The sequence below is a fragment of the Micropterus dolomieu genome, linkage group LG01 (assembly GCF_021292245.1).
Source record: "Micropterus dolomieu isolate WLL.071019.BEF.003 ecotype Adirondacks linkage group LG01, ASM2129224v1, whole genome shotgun sequence".
NCBI lineage: Eukaryota > Metazoa > Chordata > Actinopteri > Centrarchiformes > Centrarchidae > Micropterus > Micropterus dolomieu.
The window spans coordinates 21716967-21727073 of NC_060150.1; the positions used below are offsets into that span (position 1 = coordinate 21716967).

General features: G+C 42.0%; 1 protein-coding gene across 2 annotated transcripts in view; it reads right to left on the reverse strand.

Moving 5' to 3' along the window:
- tgfbr1b (transforming growth factor, beta receptor 1 b) overlaps positions 1-5962 on the reverse strand; it is a 75711-nt gene extending 69749 nt beyond the window's left edge. For both annotated transcript variants that reach the window (XR_006826898.1, XM_046061359.1), the window contains exon 1: positions 5874-5962. Coding sequence is in view for 1 of the 2 variants with exons in the window: in XM_046061359.1 (XP_045917315.1) it covers positions 5874-5937 (64 nt within the window). In the remaining variant the exon portion in view is untranslated. The remainder of the gene's footprint in view (positions 1-5873) is intronic.
- Positions 5963-10107: the final 4145 nt, after the last annotated feature.

The following is a 10107-nucleotide window of genomic DNA, read 5'->3' on the forward strand; positions in this document are numbered from 1 at the left end:
CATTTATGTCTCCTTGTATAATTTAATTACTACCTACATTTATTTATTTACTTTATTTTTTTGTGTATTTAATTGGATGCTTATTTATTTATTGAGCATTTATTTATTTCTGTATTTATTTCTGACTGTGTGAGGGGCAAGATCGTTGATGTCTGCAGGCAGAGTAGGAGCTCTCCTGTCTGACTGGTCCACCAATAGCAGAGAAGATGACCCCTTGAGTTATCAAGCACGTAAAGTTTGGTTCAGATGTGAGCATGTACACTGAAGTTACAACAACTTCCTGTTTCATAGCGAATCATCGACGCCACGGACACGCCCATTGACAAAAACTCGCAAATAGCACAACTTTTCATCGTCAATGCCTTTAGAAGGCACAGCAGAAATTTGACGTCGATCCGACTAAATCCCTAGGAGGAGTTCGTTAAAGTACGAAGTGTGTAAATCATCCAAAAATGGCCGTAAAATTCAAAATGGCCGACTTCCTGTTGACTTTAGGCTATGGGTTCTTGAGGCTTTTTTGTGCGTCTTGATATGATACATGTCCCCAGAAAATTTCTTACATGTAGGTTGAACGTGAACGAGGGGCTAATCTTTTCCAATTTTCTAGGTGGCGCTAGCGAGTCATTTTGCTACGCCCATGTGCGAAACTTGTATAATACGAAATTTTTCACCGGTTCTGACATGTTTGCAAATTTTGGTGAGTTTGAGTATGTTTAGGCCATGTCAGTTGAGCCTACTTTGCAGAGAAAAGAAAAAAATATATATATATATATATACATACACGCACACACACACACACACACACACACACACCCCGAGCTCGGGCCCTAATAATCCGAGCAAATTCAATAGGGACCTCGCACGGTCGTGCTCAGGCCCTAATGACTGGCCGTCCCCAGAGGACGCTTCAACTATTCTAACCTTCCTTTGAGTGGTAGTGGAATATGACAAAATTAAGAATGCTTCAAAACAACCAGTGTGCAGACTAGTATGGAGCTGTTGGACAGTATCTCCATAATGACACACAAGTATGTTTACATGCACATTAATGTCTCAGTCTTATATCTGGAACATAATCTGAAATATTTCATATAATCCCTGAGGGGAAATGTGTTTTGTTACAGTTGCTTACATTGCTAAACAAGGTATTAAAGAAATAGAAATAATGATATAGAAATATAAAAATAGTGTGGAAATATGTACAGTATGTGACAGAAGGATAACGAATAAATAGTAGTAATAATCACAAATGATACTGTTGTTTCAAATTTTAATATCATTAAACTGTGTTGTTAAGTTGCTGCACTTACTAACCCTTAAACTGACAGTAAGTACTGTTCAGAATCACCCAAAGTTAGCAACAGTCTCCCAGACGCAAGCGCAGCATGCAACATGGCAGAAGGCAGTGACAGCCTGCAGAGATTTTTCAGCCTATTTCTAGTCTCATGTCTGGTCGTTAGGGCGGTTAGGGATGTCATTTCAATTTTATCGATTCCAATTATGATTATTGAATACGGTTTTAAATGAATCTCAGTTCTGATTCCAATATTCTAAGCAAGGAATGATCAATGATCCGTCATCTGTTTCTGACTCGGGTAAAAATATCAAAGGAGGATCAAGGCCATGAATATTGCTGTGAATGAGCAGATATCAATAATGCATTTAACATTAAACTCAACGGTAGCAAAGATGTAACCCCTCCACCATAAAGCTCATCACTTCCTCCTTGCTCATCTTCCCCTTCATGGCTAAAGTGAAAGGAGTTTCTGTCCCAGAGGGGCGTCTCTGGGGACATCATGCGGTTCCCTTCAATATAATAAGAACGGACCACAGTGAAGTTAGTTTCAAGTTGAATATTAGTTTTACGTTGGACATTCGATAGATGTCGAATTCCAACTTCAAATTAACTTCACCGTGGTGCAAAGCATTGTTCCCTCACCAAAATATTACGGTAAAGTGTGGAATTTGCAACACAATTATAAATAAGTGATAGAGCATAATTGTTAAAAATAGACGTTTTTCTATTGTCAAATGATAGATATCGTCATATCGCACAGCCCTATGTCAGAGCACATAAGCACTGGCCCTACAAGTGTTCCCTGCTCGCGCTGCTGCAGAGTGGAGTGGCCTAAGGCCCGCCTGAGCAAGAGCTGTTCTCTTGTATATTTATTAATTCTGAACAGAGCCCGACCAGTATGGGTTTTGGGGGGCCAATGGCGATTAAATTGAAAAGGAGACGATTTACATGCCGAAAAAAATATATTTTGGAATGTTTTGGGATTGCAACGTCACAGTCAGCATATATTAATTTTAATATACGCCGCCATAACATTGCTGCCGGAAGATGTTCATTCCATGCACGCGCCGCCAAGTCCCCTCCGTTCTCCCGTCTACAGTCCAAATCACTCCCATTTAAAAATCCACACGGTCTGGCTGCCACAGCAGGGTATTCTGCTCCTTGTCCTTCTCTTGATAATCCTTGCTTTGGCACTATCCACTCACCATAACAGTCATGACTTAAGTTAAACAGCTGTTCCCATTACCGGGGCGGGGGGCGCCGCCGTCAAGCAAACATATTTCTTAAACGATTCAGCGATAAATTAATCTGTAGAAGCTTTGAGTACTAAAATAGTTAGCTGCAGCTCGACATCTACAATCACGTCTGTCAGTAGCCTAGCCTCCACTACTCACCTACTGTAACATTAAACATACTGCTGTGACCTGGGAGGAAACCAGTTAAAAACGCGAGGGTTAGTGAGCATGATTCATGAATGTTTTCAGGAGAGGAGAAGTGATGAGGCCTATTTTTATTATTTAAGTCATGTATTTCACGGAAAAAAATGACCAACTCACCGGTAACAGTTACACTCCGTTGTTTTTTCTGCATGCTCCAGAAGACTCCACTTGGCTGACTGCTTTGCGGTGGATGTGTAGCACTGTTTTGAACAGGGAGTTGCAGAGCACCTTCTGGTGAAACTATGCAACACTCACGCATGACATGATTAAGGGATCTGCCATTGCTTTTATGTTGTTTACCAGCTGCTGGAAAAGTTAACGGGGTTATTGTGTTGTAGATGATGTCAGACAGTTTCAGTGACATCGCCTGCCCATGTTGAGGGTGTACACTACAACACATCAGCTCAATATAGCATCTCCGTATCAGTTAAACAGAAAGGAATGCCTGTATATTTGACTGTGCTGGAGGCCATACTGTCGGGATTTACCATAATACTGTGATACCGCCGAAGCCTAGTAACAACCCTGAAGAAAGAACAGCTGAGATAACATCCTAAACGGATCCCCCATGTCCTCTGTTGTCAGGGACAGTCAGGATTGATTTGGAGTCTCCCTTGACAGTGGCTTGCATCTGACTCAGAGTGCTGACACGACACTCACCCTTTATACCAGCCACTCCAGCTAAATATGGCCCATTTACTTACTACGCCTAAAAAGGGTGCAGGGGGAGAAGCACAAGACAGAGCAGACAAATTAAACTGGAGGGCTGAGGGGGAGAAACAAGTGACAGAGCATGAGAACAGAGCCTATTAGATGGGAGGATGACTGCGGCTGGAAGAATGAGGAGAGTAATAGTGACACTACCTAATTCAGCCCACTGCCAGCACTTGGATGTGTAAAGATGCTTTTGTTTGTGTAGTACACTGCTGTATGTGAATGCCTCTAATACAAGTGTGTGTGCTGCAGGGGTGTGGTCCTGAACACTCAACAGAAACAGGACATGATTAGATGTCAATGAAGGTGCTCTCTGGTTAAATCATAGCCATCATTTTGTGAATGTATATAAAATCTAATATACAGCCTTGATATTCATGTCACTCACATAACCTCTGAAATGTGCGCTGGTGCACCCGTTCCTTTTTCTAATCCGTGGGTCATATTATATGCATCTAAAATACTGAATTCTATTCTGATGTAAATGATGCGGCTCTGGCCATGGACCCACGCCATGACAATCCTATTGCTGGACAAAGAGAATGGAATTCCCTCCCTTCTTGTGTGTCCCTGAGCCAACATATCAATTTAATAACCAGCCTGCATTGGAGGCAGGGATGGGGTAAATATAAGGACACCACCCTGCTTTTGGCATGGGGAGGTTCTGATGAGATCTTTATATATGCCGTTTGAAAATCATGCCCCTACACTCATGATGTGGCTCTCTCTCTCCCTCTCGCTCTACACAAAGGAATGTCACACAAAGGAAACGCATGAGTCTGCCAGTCAGTAGGAAAAAACCCATCCGCTACCTATGAGAAAAGCCTTTTAATTTGCAATACGCTGCCCACTGAGACAATGGAAACACTAACAGTTCCGCTGCAAAATAAAAATCTCATCGTTAACAACAGCAAGCATGAATGGTAGCGGCGGTGGTGACTGGTATCAGTGGCTTCCTCTAATGAGGAGCTATAAACGTCAAATCCAATTCACAAATCTAGCCGGGTAATTCAATACTGTAGAGCTTATGGGTAAGCATAAACACCCCATTACACATGACTCAAGATTCTTCCGTGCGGATTTAGGAGAGTCCCGTTATTCGGCATTAATGAATGACATCTAACAGGTTTTCTTAAAATAAATAAATAAATTATATATATAAAAAATAAAAATCAACTGCTGTCTTCTTCCACACAGTTAACTAAAACTATCACTGCACAGCTATTTTCATAGTCGACTTTTAGTAAAATGATGTGCCGATCAGAAATATATATGCCAAATGCACCAGAAGAGTAAAATGACTCGCTTAAGACATCGATAGTACTACGCAGGATTAAATTGGTATATTCTGAATGGAGTTTGGCTCACTGTTAAACTGTTTGGAAGAGGAAGTGCTGAAGAAACTGTTTCTAATATTTTGACATCCAGCTGTTTAACCGTAGTGGGGCAAACCCGCTATATGCCACAATTCTAAACTATGAAGACTAAAGTCATCACCTATCACACGAAAAACTCCCAGACCCTGACCGTCGTGACGGTGTCTGTATTCCTAAGTTACAGAGAAACACAAAAATGTCCAAACACAGCGTGTTAGTTCAACAGCGGTATGGCCGCAGCTAACAGCTAGCAGGCTAACGTGATGCGGAGTATGTGTCACATAGCAAGTTAAAGTCCCAGTGAACGCTCTTTGCAGCATATTACTAACCAGACAAGAGGGTAGCAAGCTAGAGACAAAATCTACCAGGCTGGAAAACAAATATTAGCTCGAGAAATAACGTTAAGTCAGGAATTTAATTGCCCACTTTACTTAAAGACTCCAAACATCTGTTAACTTAACCCAAACCAAGAACGTTATTGTCACAGCATCTGAGATGAGAAACTAGTAACCGAGGAACAAACATTACGGGAAACAAGACAAGCATTCAGCCTGAGGCAACAAACTTATGCAGTTCAATTATGTGCTCCACAAAACTACTAGGGGACAGGCTCCACTCACAAGGTAAATGAACAACCACTGCTTGACAAAAAGCAAACATCAACTCAGTGATGCTGCCAACTTTGTATATACGAAACTGAGGACTATTGAACGGACTCCGGTGCTTTTTGTTGGCAAAGTAGAATCCAAAAGCTGTGACCAAAACCTAGCCAAAGAGGGGCCAGCTTTGATCCTGAGCTATAGCCGTCGGTCCTTTTAAACCCAATGTGACTTTTAGCTCCCTGCTCCTTTTTTCCCAGACAATAAACATTCCTCAGACAGGGAGCAGGAGGCTGGCCGCCGACCCTGCGCCATCTTAGTTAGACACACACTGCTTCTTCAGGCTTCTTGAACAAAGACCTTTTCTAGCGGAACTGTCCTGACCCGACAGTGTAACTTTTGTGAAGCACAAAACACAACTCTCTATTGTACATCTGAGGGCACTCACCGTTTTTTTCTTGTATCCTTGTCCAGAACAGGAGGACGACCAGAAGGCATGGTACTGCATCCATCGTGGCTCCGGACCAGACTGCCAGCCGACAGCTAACTTCTCCCAGCACTGAGGAAGGTACACGCTGATTGGCTGATAGAGCCACAAGTTCCGCCTCTTCAGCGCTTGCTCGGGGAAGGGTGATGCTGATTGGTGGAGAAACCTGCCACACCCCGCCCCACTGGAGCAACTCTTCCACTGCTGTAAACAAACACTGTTGCTATTTACTATAACGACAAAATATAACATTTTCAAGTTACACTCATATTACTTCTATAATAAGAAAATTTGATGAATAACAAGTTCTATTATAATCGTTTAACAACCACCTTATAAAGAAAACGTATAACTCCTATAACAGCCTGAACATGTAGGAAAACTCCTATATAGTCACTGGCTAAACATATGGGATACGTATGATCGCGCTGCACATCTCTCACACAGCCTAGTTTTAAATAAATCCTCTACAGAAAAGTACGTCTTTGTGAGAAGAAAACAGTATTTTATGCTAAAGGAAGACAGAGAGGAAGGTGATACTCATGTGATTTTGTCAGACAGAAAGAATGTGTCACAGTGGCTCTGACTGAGGGAACATAATAACAACTTCAGAAAAAGAGATAACATTCATACTGCTGCCACTCACTCACAGATAAGATATCCTCAATGACATGCTGTGGCTAGACCCATGTGCATCGTCCATATGTCACTTTTTCACACACTCTCACACACACACACACACACACACACACACACACACACACATCCCTCGGAAATTGTTCTAAAGCCCATAACCCTTCCTTTGTCTTGTTCACATTTAGTCCATCTCTAGAGTAGACACACACACACACGCACACACTTGACCTAGCCCCCATTCCCCCTCCTTCTAATGCACACACACACATACACACTCAAACACACACTCCCGAGTCCATGGAGAGTGTGACAGAGATTAATGACGGCCTATTATTTGATGTCCAACTGAGCCCTGCACGGGCCGCATGCACACACACACAAACACACATACGCACATGCGCGTGTACACTCTTCTGCATATTTGTTGTAGTTAAGCCTAAAGAGATGGAGCATTATAGTGCTGGTCAAACTAATGGAGCAACATATGCATTGATGATTCACATGATGCAAAAAGATAAAATATGTAGGATCTTATTTAAAACCCTAAATGTTATATTCACTTAAACAGATGTTGCTAAATGTAGATGCACCTCTGACAGCCAACCCCTCTAAAACACACACACACACACACACACACACACACACACACACACAAACAAATACACACACTCACACACAAAGGCACCACCTGCTCTTAGCAGTAATCAAATCTGTTCATATTTTAGTGCTTGTACCTGTCTCATTTGCATTTACAATTTTGGCATTTGGCTGAAGCATTCATCCAGAGTGACTTGCAATATATGGAGCAGTAGAAAAAGCTCAGATTGTTAATCACAAAATTACAAGCAACCAACGGTGAGTAGTTTAAAGGTCAGTGACGATATTGCTATGAACAGAGAATGATGAAAAAATAGGTGTAAGGAAAAGAAGTGAAGGACAGAGATAGAACAAGTTTTTTTCTCAGAACAAAATCAATGATTGGAGATTCAGTGGGAGAGGTAAATATGCCTTTAGTAAATACATTTTCACCCCCTCTTCGGTTTTGTCTGGAGGGGGAAGGTCAAAGGTCTCTCTATCATTGGGAAGGACAGGGGAGAGCACAGATGACTAAAGCTCTGCTTCATTAGTCATTTTAATCTGTCCTCATTCACTTCCCCTTGGCACTTTCCTTCAGGAGAATCTCTGCTACCATTTTAAGAGCTGTTCCATTATTTTTATTTTATTTTATATACCTCAGCTCAACATACTGAGACACAGGCTTCAACTGGCCAAGTTTGTGAGTTAACAACAGTGTAGCCCAGAAAGCAGTGGTGGCTCCTGACAAATCTCTCAGGGGGGGCAATTGTTTCGATGATGGCTAAGGTAACCAGTTCAATGGTCTATGTCTGCTATAAGACAAGGATTGTTCCTTAGGCTACATGCTGTACAGTATTTGTGGACAGCTACATCCTGGAGTTCATTTTCAATGTCTACAATGAATGAACAGTCCACAGTGAAGATCAGTTCACCCTCAAAGACCTTAAGATGTAAAGGCAACTACTTTAGCAATAATGAAAAAAAGAATGACTTTCACAATCATCCAATTGAGCTGTGACAAAACTTTTTATTTAGGTACAACAAATCCAGAATAATGAGCGGTGGCACTGGGGCTCATAATGTGCAAGGAATAAAATTATTTATTCCTTGCACATTAGTTTTAAGAAGACTACGCATGTGTGGTGACTCAGCAGGGATTTTTTTTAAATTAGAAAAGTAGATCTACAGGAGAAAACATGTTTAAAAGCAATAGCTGCAGAATGCCTGAGAGCCTGCCGTCTGAATATTGTTTTTCCTTTTATATAGATAAACCATAAATTGGTGCAGAAATTTTCACCAGAATGCAGGAAATTAAGTCTTTAATGCATGAAACTTCCTGGGGGAGAACCCCCAGTCCCTCTTCTTAATTTGTCCCCTCCACCATTAAAACTAAACCAATGCTTTTGCCTTTCAGGAAAATTACCTCATAAATTCATTGCAAGAAAACAGTCTCTGGGTTGAAACACAGTTTATGGGGGGACACACATTCCCACATCCCAGGTTGGGTTTGGTCTCCCAGTTTAGGCTATGATGTGGAGGTTGACAAGACTATATGGAGGCTGATCACATTTCTTCGTTATTGACCATGATTTTTGTCTTGGCTGTTCATCTATAATGCTACAATTATGAGTTCGGCTGCTGGGGGGGCAAATTTCAAATCTCACCTAGGGCTGCTACACTGTCAGAGCCTGTGCATATGTAACGGGGTAGACATGTATCAGCCAATTTTGAGTGCAGTGGTAGTGTGAGGGATGAGCACTTAGAGTGAGCTGCCAGTGTAGAGCCACCGCTACTTAGTAGAGTTACCAGAGGCCCAAGCAGTGAGGCTACAACCGACCAGCCTGTGACCAACAGCAGACCCGTTCCTGTTGTGTTTGGCTTCGCCCACGCAGGAAGACGAAGTTGAGCACACCCAGCCATGACAAACTGCAGTTCCGTTTAACTAACAGTTTCCCCCATTTGAACTCTCCTTTTAACTATCTTAGCCTCAGTCTTGTTTTAACCCTTTGCATGTCTATTTTATACAAATAAATTTGGAGGTTATATTTTGTACAGCGTGTTCTATTGTTGCCTGCTTATTTTATACACTAGTTGGTCAATTGGGAACTAGTTTGGGGGTGTTACACATAGACTATATATAAAAAGGGCCTGTGTAACCAAGCAAATCCGACACAATTTAGACAGTGGGGGCAGGGCTGGCGGAGTGGGGGGCGAGGACGGATGGGTGTAGCGGTAGCGATGTAAATACCTGTTGCCTATTTGTATTTCTAGTATGTTATTCTAGGTCATTTTCCACCTTATTTTAGTGTTTATTCACTACTAGAATCTGCCCCCTTTCTCTTCACTTGTCTTTTCCCCACACTCTCTCTCTGCATAGCTAGCAGCTTGCTCCACCTCTTTCTGTGTCTCCCTGCAGGAGTATCGGCCCTGCTCATTTTCTCCATCAGCAGTATCCTTTTAAAGTCGCTGTGTTTAATAAACTCACCTGCTATTCCGTTTGCAAGTGCGCAGCATCGAAACCAGCGTAGTACTGACTGACATCTGCAACGGCACGTTCACTGTCGCTCTGTAATCTAAAATCTCTACCTTGTCCGCGTATAACGTTAGGCTACATCAGATTAGATGTCGTTCTGTGTTTCTCTGCAAAATTCTAAAATGGGTCACCAAATATACTTGGGTAGCTGTTAATATACCTGTGTATACATGGAAATCCACACGACCAGCTGTTTTGAAGCGTTTCTGGTGTATTTTTGACGTCAGACAGATTATCACTTGTCTGTTGCAAACTGATAATATTCCAAATTAAACAGCAAATGGTGGTGGAAATCAGTGTGGATTAATTGGATGGCAAAGATCATCAGTCGGCTCACCATTTTGGTCCAGACTGAAATATCTCAACAACTATTGGGTGGATTGCCATGAGATTTGGCAAATACATTCTTGGTGCACAGGGAATCAGAATCAGCTTTACTGCCAGGTACGT